This window comes from Spinacia oleracea, chromosome 2 (assembly GCF_020520425.1).
Source record: "Spinacia oleracea cultivar Varoflay chromosome 2, BTI_SOV_V1, whole genome shotgun sequence".
Classification (NCBI taxonomy): domain Eukaryota; kingdom Viridiplantae; phylum Streptophyta; class Magnoliopsida; order Caryophyllales; family Amaranthaceae; genus Spinacia; species Spinacia oleracea.
Genome location: NC_079488.1, coordinates 112,547,224 through 112,565,526, shown reverse-complemented (window position 1 = coordinate 112,565,526; position 18,303 = coordinate 112,547,224). Strand labels below are relative to the sequence as shown.

General features: G+C 33.4%; 2 protein-coding genes and 1 long non-coding RNA gene across 6 annotated transcripts; 2 read left to right on the top strand and 1 right to left on the bottom strand.

The window, feature by feature from the left end:
* The first annotated feature begins 2,141 nt into the window (after window positions 1-2,141).
* LOC110784159 (serine decarboxylase) lies at window positions 2,142-8,128 on the top strand. Of its 3 annotated transcripts, XM_056835616.1 has the most exons (5): window positions 2,142-2,251; window positions 2,576-2,799; window positions 4,788-4,981; window positions 6,104-6,240; window positions 7,487-8,126. In XM_056835616.1, the coding sequence occupies exons 3-5, from the start codon at window positions 4,861-4,863 to the stop codon at window positions 7,814-7,816; spliced, it is 588 nt and encodes a 195-aa protein (XP_056691594.1). In that variant the 5' UTR covers window positions 2,142-2,251; window positions 2,576-2,799; window positions 4,788-4,860; the 3' UTR covers window positions 7,817-8,126. The 3 variants fall into 3 exon arrangements, with proteins under 3 accessions (XP_056691594.1, XP_056691592.1, XP_056691593.1); XM_056835614.1 differs by lacking the exon at window positions 4,788-4,981 and having other exon boundaries at window positions 7,487-8,128; XM_056835615.1 differs by lacking the exon at window positions 4,788-4,981 and having other exon boundaries at window positions 2,144-2,231; window positions 7,487-8,128.
* A 746-nt stretch (window positions 8,129-8,874) lies between these two features.
* On the top strand, window positions 8,875-18,224 carry LOC110794259 (serine decarboxylase). 2 transcript variants are annotated; one of them, XM_021999537.2, is made up of 6 exons: window positions 8,875-9,018; window positions 9,751-10,070; window positions 10,959-11,190; window positions 14,823-15,016; window positions 15,949-16,085; window positions 17,352-18,224. In XM_021999537.2, the coding sequence occupies exons 2-6, from the start codon at window positions 9,797-9,799 to the stop codon at window positions 17,916-17,918; spliced, it is 1,404 nt and encodes a 467-aa protein (XP_021855229.2). In that variant the 5' UTR covers window positions 8,875-9,018; window positions 9,751-9,796; the 3' UTR covers window positions 17,919-18,224. The 2 variants fall into 2 exon arrangements, with proteins under 2 accessions (XP_021855229.2, XP_056693868.1); XM_056837890.1 differs by lacking the exon at window positions 8,875-9,018 and having other exon boundaries at window positions 9,702-10,070.
* LOC130468125 (uncharacterized) lies at window positions 12,172-13,652 on the bottom strand. The gene is made up of 2 exons (XR_008928534.1): window positions 13,438-13,652; window positions 12,172-12,438 (listed from the first exon to the last, which is right to left on the bottom strand). It is a non-coding gene; the product is annotated as an uncharacterized lncRNA (long non-coding RNA).
* Window positions 18,225-18,303: the final 79 nt, after the last annotated feature.

Here is an 18,303-nt window from a genome sequence, read left to right as displayed (position 1 = left end):
TTCTCAAGAACATGTGTTTTTTCAGAAGTATGAATCAGAACGTAATTAACATTAACCTTCTGCCTTAGGTTAAATAGGAAAATAATATGGCAGTTACAAAAATAACCATCTCTGATATTATCCTATTTAATTAAATAATTAATTAATATTTAATAACCGCAAAAAGGTTAACCGTTAATTAGATCCTTAAATAAGCCGTGCTAAGTCTTGATTAATAATATATAGCCATATTATTAACCCAATACTAGCAAACAAGCCCAATGCCCCACTTGGCCCAATGACTCTAGCCACAACATATTTAATAAGTCAAGCACATGGGTATATTTAAAGATATGCAAAGGTTCATATTTCTTCCATGTGGGAGAAAACTCCCACATAACAAAGTGAAGACTATTACTCCCTCCGTCCCTTAATACTCGCACCGGTTTGACCGGTGCGGAGTTTAAGATATTTGAATTGACTTGTTAATTTAATGGATGTTTGTTGATAGTGTGTATTTTTTTAATATAGTTAGTGGGAAATGTGTAAGGGGTGGTGAGGGGTGTTGATTTTTAAATGATTTTTTGTAGAGAATAGGGGTGTAGGTGGGGTATAGTAGGTAAGTGTGAGAAATAATATAATATTGGTAAAGATTTCCATTTATAGAAGCGGTGCAAGTATTAAGGGACGACCCGAAAAGGAAAGCGGTGCAAGTATTAAGGGACGGAGGGAGTATATCTAACACGACCTATCGTGACGCGTGCGTTTGAGTCGTGCCTGAGCAACCTTTTCGAAATTTTCGATACGACTCGATACGAAACAAAACGAGTAAGCTCGCTATTGATTATACGTTAATTATAAACTTTGAACCCGCTTCTAGCCTAAAGGATTGGCTCAAATGCTTAATCTTTTGGATTGCCCACAAGAGCTGGTTTCAACTTATTTTGACTTATTTCAGACAAAATAAGTTCAGATAATATAAGTTCAGCAAAAATAAGTTTTTTTCAGACATTTTCACACACATATAAGTTTATTTCGGACAAAATAAGTTTTGTTCAGATAAAATAAGTTCAGTTAAGTTCATATAATTTCAGATAGATACAGATAATATAAGTTCAGTTAAAATAAGTCGAATAGAACGGAACCTTATTTGGGACAGTACGTGTTCACATACTGGAGCGTCAAATAGTACATAGATAGCGCACATTTGCTGGCTAAGGGGCCGGGACATCTTCTCTAATTAATTTCTTTTGCTAATGTTTTTTAGTTTTCTTTAAGCACATGTCAAATAAAATAAAATAAACATAGTTCAATAGTGAATATTAGTTGGTGCAAAATCTCAACCAATTCAATTAATTTATGTAGAATTTTGCACGAAATTGTTTTTACTTGAACATTATGTATCATAAATTCATAATACACCTGATTCATGCATGTTTTACGGCCATTACCATTATTTGAATTATTACGTAGTTGTTAGAAAGCAACTATCCAAAAGATTACTTACATATTATGTTCATATTCTACCATATTCTACACAATAGAAATTAAATCACACATTTTTATTTAAAGCCGGTGTACAATGAATATTGTGCATTGAAATAAAATTTAAGTCAAAATGTATAAGAGTTATTTCGATATAATGCAAAAATTAGATATTTTTTAGTGATAAAATTTGTCGCTTTAACAAAAATTATCTCATCAAAATTGAATTATCTCCGTTTCCAAATGATCTTTACGGTTACTATTTAATAGTGAAAGTGCGTAAAAAGTGGGTGGATATAATAAAATATGGATAAAGTATGGTAGATGGGTAAAAAAGTGAGTGATTGAAAGAAAATATGAATAAAGTGAGTGAAAATTGTAAATGTTGTGGGGGTAAGAAGAGTAAAATAGTGAATTGTTATGTCCGAAAATAGAATAAAACAAAGCGTAAAAAACATTATGAAAAACGAAAAGTGTAAATATAATTTTGCAAAGGAGGAAGTATATAGGTAACTATTTGACCTTCTAAAATGTTTATCCATAAAAAAAAATATAGTATAAAAGTTAATCAAAACATGTTAATTAAAATTTAAAAATAACTAAAAGTCGGATAAAAGTTTACTATAAATTTATTGTACTGATGCCTACAAAACTTTAAAATTAAATAAAGCTATAAATAGCTATCAATATTATTTGTAATCTACTACAAATCAGAGTGCTATTTGCCTGCAATTCTTTGTCTTTAATTAATCGACTACAATTACAGAGTGAGTACTCGTACGACGTCGTAAGTAAATTTTTCTGTTGATTAATTATGTCTTCAAATATTCAATTAATTATGTCTTTCTCGAATTTTTTATTTTTTTTTCCAAACCGGAGATCTTTCTCGATCTCATTCCGACTTACCTAACACGGGTGTCTGAATTGCTACCACTTTTTCCTCAATGCCAATAAAATTTTATCTTCTATGCATGAAGACGTAACTTATAACACATTGTTAATAAGTGAACCACACTAAATATATATGTTGTTATTTAATTATTGTTGTTCTACCTTTTTTTGTCAATCTTTCTTGAATCTGTTATAATATTTTCCTCCCGTAAATTTACAGGAGTTGGTTGTCGCTAACTCCTTAGAGATCGAGATCGAAAATGGTGGTATATGCTGATTCGCAAGCATTGCACCGGGGAAGTGGCAATAATGGGCTCGCTTCGGGCCTTGAAATCAAGGAACCCGAGGCAAACGACGAGCTGACCCGAGAAAAGGAGGCGTTTATGGCGACTATAGTTGCGAGATACACGCATATATGGCTTGAGAGGAGCAAAAACCAATTAGGTGATCATATTTTCTCTAAACGCCCTTTAATGATTTCAAGTTAATCAATCCTAATTAATCCACAAACTGTCATGTGTAATATGATTATATAACCTATATATCATGCGTGGAGGTGATCAAAATCCGGGTCAGGCACGGATTGAGAAATTAGGTCTAAAAATGTGAATCATAAAGGTCGCAATTTACGATAACATTTAGTTGTCGCAATCTTACGTGTCGGAGTTTAATTGGTATATATAGAGTTATAGACGCCATGTAAGCTCTGAATCCTTTCCTTGTTTGTTTTAATATGGAGTAACCTTTCCTTTGTTTTTTTTTTGTTTTTTTTTAACACCTTAAGTTTTACAACTCGGTTAAATTATTATCATAATTGTTTTTCAACAAAATCCAAAATAGATTTGGGGAAATATGGTGAATATATTTTCAACTAAGAATTTTTTGTATCATAAATTTAGGGCCGGTAACATTGCTCACTACACACACCCCGAGAACCGCCCCTGGCCAAGGGGTAGCCCACTGGTATTATAACTTGGTCATCCTTCATCTACTATTTCAACGTGGCCAACTTTCGTATGTGTGTAATTTTTCTAACGCATCTATCTGCTATAAATATACGTTTTACTGTAGGCTATCAGTTAAATTTGGACTTCAACTACCACGCTCTTGCTCAATTGCAACAATTTTCAATTAACAACTTCGGCGATCCATTTATTGAGGGTAGACCTGGTTATTGAACAGGGTAATCCAATGGATATAGGGTTAGGGTCAAGTTAATAGGGCTTTTATTGGGCAGGGCTCTTATTGGACAGGGCCTTTATTGGACAGGGTCATTATAGGGTCAAACTTATACTACAATTATTTTGAAAATTAAAATCGTAATTATACAAAAAATTACGTGTATAGCTTCGTATTTACTTGTACTTGCACATGGCTCTTTTGTTTTTCATTTTTCATTGCTCGTTTATTGACCCGCCCACTAATGACCCGCGACCCGCTTTTAACCCGCCCATTATCGACCCGCTAAAAATGACCGTTTCAATACCCGATCCTATTTTGACCCGCACCGACCCTGACCCGCCCCGCCCAATAACCAGGTCTAATTGAGGGCAACTACGGTGTACACTCCAGGGACTTTGAAGTAGCTGTTTTAGATTGGTTTGCAAATCTTTGGGAGATTAAAAAGGATGAATATTGGGGATATATTACAAATGGTGGAACCGAAGGAAACCTTCATGGCCTACTTGTTGGGTAAGCCCACACAACATTGATAAAGATGGTTGTATGTCACGTCGGGCCGTGATTCGGGCCGAGTGGGCCTAACCGGGTCGGGCTCATGAATGCCCACATTGTATCGGTCGGGTCGAGCCGAAAAGTTCAAAACAGGGGCTAGGCCCATGGACTTACGTGCCGACCCGTCGTGTCTAAGGCTAATTTTACTAAATTTAGCGTGCTTTGTCGTAACGGAACGAGTCGTGCCGTGCCTCTTCGTTTTTTTCCAAAAATTTTAGTCCCCCGACTTCGTGCCCTTGTCGAGCCGCGCTTTTTTCGTGCTCGGGTCGGGCTTTGGGTCGTGCTGTCCCACAACCATCTTTAGCCCTGACCAAGCACGAAAAAGCTAGCCCAGTCCGGCCCAACCCGACCATGAAAAATACTTAGCTCTGCACGGACACGAAGTCGTGGTCCGAGCTTGCCTTGATTTTTTTTTTTTTGGAAAAAACACGATACATGTAATACGAGTGATCGAATTACCAAAATCTGGTTAAATTAGTAATACGTAAAATTCAATTTTGATCAATCGAAGTATAAATCAACTTGAGGTGATGATAAAGGTTGCAAGTTGCGACAATTAAATAAATGACACGTATGTCACAATTATACGTATCACTCGTTTAATGTATTGTACCACATAAGTGTTACATAGACAGTGACTCATCAAATTATTTTTTACTAACAGCGTCACACAAATTATTTTTTTCCCCTTTCTTCAGGAGAGAGACGTTTCCAGATGGAATTTTGTACACTTCTAAAGAGTCACATTATTCGGTTTTTAAAGCGGCTCGTATGTATAGAATGAAGTGCATTCAAATTGAGACATTAGTCTCCGGGGAGATTGATTGTGTTAATCTAAAGGCTAATCTCCTCCAGAACAAAGATAAACCTGCTATCATGAATATTACTATAGGTAATAATCCGTTTCCATTATTTTAAAACTGGAAGATTTACATGCCACTTGTCACCACCTTAAAATCTCTTTTATTTTTTTATATTTTAACTTGTTTTGTATTCCGTACAACTCTCCCTAAATATTTAATAGAAAAACTTTTAACATTCTTAAAACTCTCAGTTAATCAATGCTTGATTATTTAGTTCATTACCCTTTAACTTTTATATTAACATATTATTTAATTTGATTAAAAAATACGTACCATGCGTCGCACGGGCCAAAATTCTAGTTACACTCAAATCTTATAAGAACTTTTTCGGTCTTTAGATAAAGAAGAAAGTGGGACACAAATGGTGAGACAGAAGATTTTAATACCTTTTCTCTTGTTAACGGTGGTGGATGCAGCTAGTGGTGAGCATGGGCCAAATACTCGAACCAATAGTATTATCGAATCGGGTAATCCATAACCAATAATCTTAAAATTGATATGCATGAATCAAACTGTTAAGTTCGGATACCCGTATTTCGAGTACCTAAACTTTGATCGGATACCGGTTTCCCGTTATGATATCCAATTTGGAAAAAATAGACTACGTTATTGTAATATCATTCAACGTTAAATACCAACATTAATGCATGATTTTGACCACATTACTAATAAAGTTACAATTACTCAAATTATACATTGGTTATCAACATTTAAGATTTTGAGCTCATGGGGAATAATATTTAAATTTGAAAAACTTTTTTAAAAAAAGCTTATTGGATCGTTATCGGATACCCGTTATTTTTAAAACGATATCGTAACCATATCCAATACCCGAATTTCGGATCAAGTACCCGAACCAACAACCATATCAGTTCGAGCACCCACTTTTTCAAATCGGATACCGGTTCGGATTTCGGGTTTTTAATTTCGGATAGTTTTGCTCAGTCCTAGATGTGTTGCATAAGGAGAGGGTTCCTTGGCCCCACTTGGCCAAATAGAAACTTATTGTTAGTTAACTTTTGAATAATTTTTTTAAAACACACAATATTATAGTTAAAGTTTCATCGATATTTAAATAGTGACCTCGCTAGTTACCTAAAATTTCTGAATCCGCTACTACTCGTTAATATTGTTGGTTTTGTACGTGGCAGGGACTACGGTAAAAGGCGGTGTGGATGATCTAGACCTTGTGATCCAGACTCTCGAAGAGTGTGGCTTCCCACGCAATCGTTTCTATATCCATTGTGATGGAGCCTTGTTTGGTGGTATGCTTCCATTCCTGCATCAAGTAAGTAACTATAGTACTAACTCCGTTTGAAAAATGATCTTTATCTATTTAGTTTTAGTCTGTTTTATAATGTTCTTTACACTACATTTTATACTATTTTTGGACATGAAACTTTACTATCTTACCCTACTAATTACTCCCTCCGTCCCGGAATACTTGACCTGTTTTCCTTATCGGGTCGTCCCTTAATACTTGACCTGTTTCTAAAAAGGGAAATATTCTAACAATATTATATTATTTCTCACTCCACCTCTATTAACCCACCTACCCCTACTCCATACAAAAAATAATTAAAAATTCAACCTCTACTCTCCCCAACCCCACCCCTTTACACATTTCCCACTAACTACATTAAAATAATACCCCACTATCAACTACTACCTATTAAATTAAATAAGTCAATTTAAGTCCCTTGAACTCTGTGCCGGTCAAATCGGATCGAGTATTCCGGGACGGAGGGCGTACCCCATAACATTTACAACTTCGCACTCAATTTCTCTTACTTTATTCATTTTTTAGTTACACCCACCACATTTTACTCATTTCTCTTACTTTATTCTTATTTTATTATATTCACTCATATTTTTAAACACTCTTGCTCTTTTGTCTTAAAACCCTATTTTATTTAAAAAAAACCTATTCGATTCTTTTCCATGAAATAAAAAATAGTCGTCATGTACGTTATCATTTATGAGTCAATTGAAAACAACCTCTTAGAGCAACTCCAGTGGTTACAAAGGGACTTGTTCACAAAAAAATGAACATGTGGGCAGGTAGCCCACCACAACAATGACATAGCAGCTGTTAAAACCTTGTAACTATTTTTGGCAAATAGCTCAAAAAAAATATAGCTCAAAGAAATAAATTATTTAAATTAAATTTTATAGGGAGCTACAAAGTATTGTAGCACGACAATGTGAAAATTTGTAGTTTTAATCAATTGCAGCTAGAAATTTGATGTGGCAAACTTAGCTACAACGTCTTGTAGCCTACCACTAGAGTTGCTCTTATCAATTGGAAGGGTAATGTTGCGTACATCAGCCCCCTTACCCGGCTTGTCGCGGTACCTCTTTGAAGGCAATGGGTTAATTAATGACCCACCTTAATTTCTTGTTACTTTACGTATAATTTTTTTCCCTCAACTCTTTGAGGCAATGGGTTAATGATAATGATAATGATAATGATACGTATAAATTTTTCCCCTGCTATTGTACATATTTTCATTTTCTTTGGCTACACTATACAGGCGTCCCAGGTCACATTCAAGAAGCCAATCGACAGTGTCACGATCTCCGGCCACAAATTCGTGGGATGTCCAATGCCTTGTGGTGTTCAAATGGTAAGGAAAGATCACATAAAAGTTGTATCTAGGGATGTAGAGTACATAGCTTCAAGGGATGTTACAATCATGGGGAGTAGAAACGGGCTAACCCCCGTCTTCCTATGGCACGCCTTGAGCCGTAAAGGCTATAACGGGCTTAAGAAAGAGGTCGAAAAGTGCGTGCAAAATGCCCGTTACCTAAAAGACCGCCTTAGCGAGGTTGGTGTTGGCGTCGTAAGCCTCTGTGAGATCTAATTTTAAAGCCATAATGTTCCTGCCCTTTCTACTCTTATGGGTGCAGCCCTACCAAATTCAGCCCCTATCAGTTATCACCACTGAACCAACAGACAATTGGTATTGGCTGTTTTTTCAATTGTTTCTGATTTTGGTTTGATAATTGTAAAATAGTACTTTACGTTATTGTTGATGTCGTCCTCAATAATGAATAATGATATTTGTATTTATACCCTTTTGATTTCAATGTTAACGATTTTGGCCGTACTAATTTTTTCAAAATTGGAATAGAGCTCTTTAGGGTTAATTAAAGGGTAATTGAACACTGCAATTTAGATATTGGTGGTTTGTGAATATATGTACGTACGATGTTGTTCACTATGCATTAAAAAAAACATTATTCGTTATGTACAACATGTCGTGTTATAAACGATCGATCGGGGTATTCTAGTTTTTCATCGTGAGGTAAAGATGGTTGTGGGCTAGGCTGAGTCCACATCATGAGCCTAAACGTGACTGGCTCATGCCAAGCCCACTTATAATGGATGGGGTTGAAAATTTCCTAAACAGGGCCCAGGCCCAAGTGTCCTCTTGTGTCATGTCGTGTCGAATGTGACCTGGTCGTCTTTCCTAATCCTAATTTTACTAAATTTAGCGTGTTTTATCGTGTCGTGTTGTTTCATGTCGAGTCGGGCCGTACCTTGTCGTTCTTTTCCAAACAAATGCAGCCCAGCCTGGACCACGACGCACAACTTCGTACCCGTGTCGGGTTGGGCTTTTTTGTGCCCGTGCCGGGTTGGGCTTTTTTGTGCCCGTGCCGTCAGGGTTGTTCCAAAATATGGCCGGGCCGGGCCGGCACATAAACATCTTATATTTCGAATTAATGAAAACAGCACCATCACTTGATTCATGTCTTCCAAGCACAATTGAAGACTGCTCGCAATAATAAATTTATGGAGGTAGTGGTAGCCATAAATAGCATCAATAATTAGAAAAATTAATACGTACTAGTAGTTGTTACTTGTTAGGAGGTACCCAACTAGGCAACTATCTAAAGTCTAAACCATTACTTGCATATTTTGTCCAACATTATTTACTACATATTCTGCAATACAAATAAGGTCTATAAATAGCCATATACATATAATATCAAAAATGTGTAATCTACTATACGGAGTGTTATTTTGCTCGCAAATCTTTGTTTTGACAATCGTACGTTTCAGGTAATAAATATCGTAGTATGCATTTCGTATTTGTATTGCCCTCCTGCCTCATTTCCACCGGAAAAAATGCGTGTTGTATTCTTTTTCTTTTAATTATTTCTCTCTTCTTGCTTACGAGGTAGCTATCGTATTGTGAGCAATAACAATAACAAGCTTGTATTGTATTTTGGAGGCTTGTAGAAAAAACTTATTATTGTTAAAAAAAAAAAGGTTAAAAAATCAAATATTGTTTTAGTGAACAATGTCAATTTATCTCTTTTATATTTGGTTCTTTTCATTTTCGTAAATATGTGTATAATACAATTCTTATAATTGTTTGTAAAATGGTGACGGGCAAGGGAATTTTCTTCTTATGATATTTTGTGTTCACAAGTGTCACAATTTTCATGGTTGATTTTGAATTGTATTGATGTGCGTACGTATGTTGTTCAGAACTAATTAAATTAAACTAATTGAATTAGCGGTAAAAAAACACTTTTTTTTTGTAAAAGGCGTGTATTTTTAGAATTTAGGCATCGTTTAGCATTATTTCGAGAAACCATTCCCTGCTTATGGACGTAGATAACATACTATTATTGTACTCCACCACAAAAATTTGTGCATTCTTTATTGTTGTGCTTCATAATCTCCTTTAATTACATGCACCTATTATATATAGTAACATTTCTATATGACTAACTAAAAACTTTTAATTTTGGATACGATTACTAACCTATTCAATTAATTAAACAGGCATTAATTAGTTCTTCCTTCTTTGAACGAGAGATAATAAACAAAAATGGTGGTATATGCTGAAAAGAAAGCATTGCACCAGGAGTTAAGCCAGAATAGCAAACGTTTGTTTTCAGAATCAGCTAATACTACGGTTGTTACGTGCACCGTCAACGGCGAAGAAGGTAAGGAAAGTGGCAATGGCACGGTCACGTCGTCGTGCCTCGACATCGAGGAATACGGGGCTAACGGCGAGATCACCGGAGAAAAGAAGGCGTATGTAGCGACTGTTTTGGAAAGATACACACGGAGATGGCATGAGAGGTCCAAACACCATCTCGGTAATTATAAATATTTTATGTTTTTACAACTTTGGTCGTTAATATCTTTAATTTTTAATATTTTATGTTTTTATTGATTGTTAATATTTTTAATTTTTAATTCTTATTCGAGCAGGGTTCTGAGTCTTCTGACCCTGTATTACAATTTTAAAAAAGCAAAACTATAATTTCATAACTTTTTGTTGGGACAAATCATTGCAACGTGTACGAACTACGAAGTAGCATTAAGAAAATATGGCACGGGGCGGGACCGACTTGAGGCACGGTACGGCCCAACTGCCCAACACGAAAAAGCACCACCCAATCCAACACGAAGTTGTGGGGTGGGCTCGTATTTAGTTAATTTTACACGATAAAACACGTTAAATTAAATGAAATTATTAGGCATGTATAAAGGCTCGACCGAGAAACTTGTGCTTGGGCCTAATGGCGAAGGGAGGGAGTTTAAGTGGTTTACGTGACCCCACTTGTCAAAAAAATCTAATTTTAATTATTTTTCTTAAAACAATGCTTAATTTCAATTAATTTTCATTAATTTTTAAGTAATGACTCACTATCTATACTTTATGAATTCGCTACTGTTTGGGTCGTGCCTAGACCGCCATTTTGAACTTTTTGACACGGTTCGACCCGACACAAACAAGTGGATTAGGCTCGTTCAGGCCCAAAGTCACGTGGACTTAGCACGAAACACGGTCCATCCGGACCCTTACCAGTCAACCACATTAATATTTTTTCCCTTAATGGTACGGATGAGTCACAAGAGCAATCCCTCGTATGTTCCAATTTTATTTTATTTTGACCAACTCCATTTTGATTGTAATTGTATAAAATTGTAAAACTCATTTATTAATTTAGATGCAAATATTGATATTAACATATATACAGGATATCCAGCAAATTTGGACTTTAACTATGATGATCTTGATCAATTTCAACAATTTTTAATTAACAACTGTGGCGATCCATTTATTGAGGGCAACTATGGTGTGAACTCAAGGGACTTTGAAGTAGCTGTTTTAGATTGGTTTGCAAATCTTTGGGAGATTAAAAAGGATGAGTATTGGGGATATATTACAAACGGTGGAACTGAAGGAAACTTTCATGGACTACTTGTTGGGTAAGCACACAAATCAAGTTTTAGTCAGTAAAATCCAGCAACGCATATTTCTTCTGTTTCACAATAGATGCATATTTTTTTCTTTTTACACTGATTATATAATAACTTTGACCATCAATATCTTTAATTACATATCCCTCATTGGCCCATACTGCCCCTGGAAGAATACCTATGGTTAAAAAGATAAATCCTAGACTAATAACCCGATAACTCCAATGATCCAGTTGTTCAATCAATTGGGACCTGTAATAATTTCGAACACAAAAGGGCGAAGCATTTTGTACTATATTGCTTTTTTCATTTATGTATTGAATCTCACCGAAGAAAAATGACTCATTTAAAAAATGTTTTCGATTATCAAAAACCTGTATTAAATCTTTTTGAAATATAATAATTAGAAGTGTTATAGATAATAATGATCCGCCTAAAAGAGCTGCATAACCCAATACCATCATACTTTTAAAAAATATTGTGCTAATATCGCACAATTTTAGCTTTTACACTCTTCACGTCGTGATTGACCATATTTTGTAATATTAGAACTTTCAACACATGCAAGTTATACTCCCTCCGTCCTGAAATGCTCGCACCGGTTTGACCGACACTTAATTTAAGGCAATTTAATTGACTTATTATTTAATTGGGTGGTAGTTGATATTGACTACGAAGTATTTTGTTTTTCAATAAAGTTAGTGGGAAATGTGTCAACTTTTTAAGGGTGGTGGGGGATAGGAGTGATTTTTTTTATTGTTTTTGTAGAGGTTAGGAATACAAGTGGAACCTTAAGTAAGTGACATAAACAATATAAAATTATAAAAATATGCTATTTAAATATTTCCAGACGACTTTATAGGAAAAGCGGTGCGAGTATTTCGGGACGGAGTAAGTACTTATCACCACATTATCCTTAGGAGATGTCGAGAGTACTAATATGGAAGAGAAAAAAAAATGTATGTGACGATAAAAGACCCAACAAATAAATAGTAACATAATATTATAATTTTATTGATGAAGGTTTATAACACTTCATATTGTTCAAATAAGGAGTTAATTAGCCAATTAGAGGCACTTGGAAAACAATTGCATGTTCATCAATCCAAAGAATAACTCTATAGCAAAAATAATCCGGAATCACATAATCTCCTTTCTTCGCAATGAGCACCCAAGTCACATTTTCATTCTCTTTCAATATCACCTTTTTAGCAAATTCAACATCTTTTCCTAGTAATTCTGGCCATTCTTGCTTTCCTGCATCAATTTAATTAACTTACCATTAATCATTTTTATTAATCAATAGAATCTAAGACAACATGTTGTCACGTGTTGACATTTTCCCGATGCTAAGGCACAGCGTGTCGTAGGAGAGAAAATTACTTTATCTGTTTCAAAATAATTAGAACACTTTGACTAGCACATTTGTCAAAATACAACTTTGATTATAATTATCTCCAATTATTTTTTTTTCTAAAAAATTTTAAAATTTAATATTATGAAAGTATATAATTAAATCAATTGATCGCCATTTTACTTGACAACATTTTTTTTAATAACTTAGTAACAATTTATAGTCAAAGTTGATATATGAATAATGACAAAACTAAAAGTGTTGCAATTTTTATGAAATGGATGAAACTATAAGGGTAAAAAATGATAAATGGTGGGCAAATAAGAAAATATTCCAAAATAAGCTAAGAGCATGATCAGCCCCAAGTCTTAAGACTTGAGTTGTGCTGACATGGCATATGATTCTCAGTCTTAAGATCAGACATATAGAAATTGCAGCATTGAAGTAGATGAGTCTTATCAAAGTCTTAAAGTGAGTCTTGAAAAATTAAGACTCAACTTAAGACTTAGTATGTGATTTAAATTAAATTAAAAAATGATATTTTACATAAATTTACAAGTCTTAAATGATTTAATGGGTGAAGAGCTAAATTTGATTGAATCTTAAGGAGTCTTAACAATAATTTAATTATATAATATTAATGAAATGTTGACATGACAATTGAAAAAAAATCTTAAGACAAGACCCCTTGATCTTGCTCTAATAAAAAAATAACAACTCATTAAGGGAATGAGACTAACATTAAAAAAGAGGGAAGTTATAATTACGAGATATAAACATGATTTAACTTTCATAAGACTTAAGAAAAGAACTCAATTAACATTTGTTTGCTCATGAATAAAAAAAAACATGAAAATTAAATTACTAATATATTGAGCAAAATTAAGTAATGAGCTACCCACCTGGACATAATATAGACATTGTCGCCTCAACCTCTCCAATATGTGAGCAAATGTTAATTTTTTTTGTGAGCAAATGTTAATTAATTATGTGTTGTTGTTCATTTTAGTTGGTTAAATAAGGGATATTTATAGAATTTCAGAAGCATTTTCCATGAGTTTATGTCCATAAATATAGGTAAAAGGCTCAAATCGAGAGAGATTTCTTACCTTTTTAGTTATTATTTGATTTCTTTCATTAGGAACTTTATATTATAAAAGAGTTTATCACCTATATAAACTCTGTTTTAAAATGAAGAGGATTTATTTCCTTCTTTGATTTATTTCATTAGGAACTTTATATTATAAAAGAGTTTATCACCTATTCTGTTTGATCTGTTTCTAAATGGAGATGATTTATTTCCTTTTTTATGGAAATAAGTGGATATATGTAAAAAAAATGCAATCACGTAAAATTTTGTTAGATTCATATCTATACATACTTTTTAAATATCAATTTTTTAATATATGATTTTTACGTATGCATAGTTTGAGAGATTAAGAGTCGAGATCATGGGTTGGAGAGCGTAAAGTTTACATGGTGCAATATTTAAGGAGCAGAGAAAGCATAAAAGTTAAATATTTTGAAAAAATATATTGAGAATAAGTCAATAACAATTAAAATTACAATTCTTCTTTTACATACGACTAACCACTGTTTCACAATACTTGCAACATTTCTTTTTTCACGTATTTCAATGCGCTTCTTTGGATGTTAATATCTCTAATTGCGTATAAGTTAAAACTATAAAAAGTTGATATTTTGAATCCTCTAATTAATATGAATTTAATAACATCTCACTTGACTATGTTTATTCTTACATAATGGTGAAAAAATAATTGTCAAAATTGGTTGATGAATAGTGCACAAATGAGAAACGATGCAAATATTGCGAAACGGAGGTAGTAATAAATATGCTCAAAATTAGTAAATGAATAATGTGAAAAGTCAATATGATGCATCCATTAAGAAACCGGGGGGGGGGGGATATGAAACAAGTAGAAACAAGCGAAAGTCAATTTAAGGTTATATTCTGCTCATTTTATTTTCACTTATTTCAGAAAAAATAAGTTCAGAAAAGTGAAATTCAGGAAAAATAATGGTTGACCAAGTACAACTTATAACTAAAATAAATTTTGCTAAGCTCTAATAAGTTCAGATAAATTCAGATAAAGATAAGTTCAGGAAAAATAAGTTATAATCAGGTGAATAGAACACGCCCTAAATTCACAAATTTTCGTTTCAATCAATCGAAATTAAAACCCGGTATAAATCATGTTTAAAAATTCGTTTTATAAGATAATTTCTCGCAAAAATTCAATTATTTTATGTTCGATTTTATTTTCAGGAGAGAGATGTTTCCCGATGGAATTTTGTATACTTCTAGTGAATCGCATTATTCGGTCTTTAAAGCCGCGCATATGTATAGAATGGAGTGCATTAAGATTGACACATTAATTTCGGGGGAAATTAATTGTGGCGATCTAAAGGCCAATCTCCTCCGAAACAAAAATAAACCTGCCATCATCAATATCACCATAGGTAATCATTTCAATTCAACAATATCTTTACAAAAGTTGTTACTTAAACGTGGTGTAGGATAAATATTATACATAGGAGTAAAAATTAGGATTTTTTTGTCATTTAACACCTTAAAAAATAAGTTTTCGTAATTTAACACCTTATTTAACTTTTATTATTTTTAAACACCTTAAAAAACAAAAAAAATTAGAAATCGACACCACTTCACGATTTTCGTTAGAAAAAAACGTTAGCTTTTAACTATGCTAAAGTTCCCAAGGTATGATTTGGTGGTAAACAACTACTTCTACCATCAAATTATACTTTGGGAGCTATATCATGGTTAAAAACTAACGTTTTTTCTTATGGAAAACGTTAAGTGGTGTCGATTTCAAAAAAAATTGTTTTTTTAAGGTGTTTAAATATAATAAAAATTAAGTAAGGTGTTAAATGACAAAAAATCCTAAAAATTAAATTAAAATGCGTAAAAGTTATTCGGATAAAATGTACTACAGAGTACGTAAAATTATCTATTTTTTAGTAATAATATTTTTCATTATAATAAAGTTATTCTTTTAAAATCACTACATCAATAATTTAAAGGTAAAATCACTACATTATAATAATAAATTATTACGTATAAAGGTAATAATTTAACGCTTTAAAATATTTCTCCATCAATAATTTTTTTCATAATATAAAAGTTAACCAGAATTTGTGCTGTTAAAAGTTACCACGGTACGAAGTATATCGGAAGAATTTTTACAACTGTACGTACTATTGACTTAATTAACTTAGACCGTCGTGCCTCTAGACCTTTTTCAATATCTAAATTCATAATTAATTTCCTGATTAATTGATACGTACTTCGTAGTAGTTAATTAGATTAATTAAGAGTTACAAGTAATTAGATTAATTAGTTCATGTTGTTGTTGTTGTTGTTGTTGTTTCAGGGACTACGATAAAAGGTGGTGTTGATGATGTTGATCTTGTAATACAAACTCTTGAAGAGTGTGGCTTCCCACGCAACCGATTCTACATCCATTGTGATGGAGCCTTGTTTGGTGTTATGCTACCATTTCTTGATCAAGTAAGCAATTGGTCCTATTTTGTTTTAAGTTGTTAGCGGGTTTATATAACTGGTTTGACTAATTTACTGCACTAGCTGATTTGACTAGCTGATTATTACGGAGTAGTTGTTTGTATAAAATTGTTTGAAAAATACTACTAGGGACTCCGTAGTTGTTAGTTACAGAGTAGTTATTGTGTAAATTCGTGACAAATAAGGATATTAAATAATTTGATCAACTTTAGGATAGCAAAGTCAAAACTCTCTCATCGAGAAGCTTCTATTAGTAGCTTTTCAAAATTAGTTTTTCGGACCCGAAACTCTCTTACAATCCTCACTCATAAAAGACACCTATAGCAAGTTTGAGTTATGTCTCTCTTCCTCAAGTCTTATATGTGACCAGTCACACCATCAACTTAATGGTGTGACAAGTTTACACTTATAAAAGCCCAACGTGTTTAAAACCTAGAAAATAAAGAAAATGCAATAAAACAAGAAAAGTAACAGTGAAAACAATGTATAAGTAACACTAGCATAGAAAGTCAAGTAACATCAGTTATATAATAAACCTCTAACATGAAATTGAATAAACTGCAATAACTAAAAGGTAACACCAACATAAAAAGTCAAGTAACACCAGTCTATATAAGGAACCCCGGACAAGAAATTCAAGAAATTGTAGTAAAAAAAGTAACAACGAATACAATATATAAGTAACATTATCATAAAAAGTCAAGTAACACCTGTCTACATACAAGGAACCTCTAACATGAAACTGCAGTAGAACAAGAAAAGTAACAATGAATGCAATGTATAAGTAACACCAACATAGAAAATCAAGTAATACCAGTCTATACAAGGAACCTCTAACATGAAATTCAAGAAACTGCAGAAAAACAAGAAAAGTAACAGCGAATACAATGTATAAGTAACACCAACATAGAAAGTCAAGTAACACCCGTCAATAACTTTGTCCATATTAGCTACGCGCGTCACACCATCAAGTTGATGGTGTGGCTGGTCACACATGAGACACGCTGGTCTCTTTTTTTTTATTCCAAACCTCTGGTAACCAAACACTCACTGCTTATAAAGTAATCATTTTATACATTTTCTAAACTCTCGAGATCCTAATTACCATCCATGCTCGTGTAATCGTGTTTAAATTACATTTGTGCCTCTAGTCTCCCTAACTAATTAATTTCTTGTGTGTTAGAATCATTTCACTTTTTCTTTGTTATACATATTTTCATTTTTTTTGACTCTCATACATTCTATTGTATACAGGCACCTCGTGTCACATTTAAAAAACCAATCGACAGTATAAGCATTTCCGGCCACAAATTCATAGGATGTCCAATGCCTTGTGGTGTCCAAATAGTAAGAACAAACCACATCAATCTCCTATCTAGGAATGTAGAGTACATATCTTCAAAAGATGTTACAATCATGGGTAGTAGAAACGGTCACAATCCCATCTTCTTATGGTACGCATTGTATTGCAAAGGGTACAATGGATTTCGAAAAGAGGTTCAAAAATGTATGCAAAATGCCCGTTACCTAAGAGACCGCCTTGTCGAGGTTGGGGTTAGTGTGATGCTTAATGAGTTTAGCAACACCGTTGTCTTTGAACGTCCAAAAGATGAGGAATTTATACGGCATTGGCAACTTCCATGTGAAGGGAACATAACTCATGTGGTTGTGATGCCTAATGTTACAATTGATAAGCTTAATAGTTTTGTGGATGAGATTGTTAAGAAGCGTTTGATTTGGTTTAAAGTTGATGGTAAATTGCCTACTTGTGTTGCTTTTGAGATTGGGAAGGAGAATTGTGTTTGTCCTCAACACAAGTGAGAATTTGCTAGCAATTTACTCATATTCCTATGGTTAATTTTGCACAAACCACACATATCCACCTACATTTTTTTTCTCCCCATAAAAAAATATGTATTGTTTTTATCATCGTTGGTTGTCATCCTCAATAACTAGTGTTTATATCAATATTGTAAAATTTATCATATAGAGTATGCAGTGTTGTTTAGATACATGTGAAGGTTGTATTTATTTATTTTTTTGAAGTAATTTTTTCTCTAGAAGATACATTAAAGTTTTGTTTTATATAAACAGATCTATTTCACAAGAGGACACCAGAAAGACAAACACCTCCAACGTTCCATTATATAATAGGGATTTTTCTTATGTCCCTCTGTATTTTCACTTTTAATCAATTCGGGTCATA

Coding starts and splice junctions, on each gene's coding strand:
- LOC110784159 (XM_056835614.1), top strand. CDS start 2,616: ATGGTGGTATATGCTGATTCGCAAGCATTGCACCGGGGAAGTGGCAAT. Junction 2,800..6,103: donor GAGGAGCAAAAACCAATTAG/GTGATCATATTT, acceptor TGTACGTGGCAG/GGACTACGGTAAAAGGCGGT. Junction 6,241..7,486: donor TGCTTCCATTCCTGCATCAA/GTAAGTAACTAT, acceptor TACACTATACAG/GCGTCCCAGGTCACATTCAA.
- LOC110794259 (XM_021999537.2), top strand. CDS start 9,797: ATGGTGGTATATGCTGAAAAGAAAGCATTGCACCAGGAGTTAAGCCAG. Junction 15,017..15,948: donor CATCATCAATATCACCATAG/GTAATCATTTCA, acceptor TTGTTGTTTCAG/GGACTACGATAAAAGGTGGT. Junction 16,086..17,351: donor TGCTACCATTTCTTGATCAA/GTAAGCAATTGG, acceptor TATTGTATACAG/GCACCTCGTGTCACATTTAA.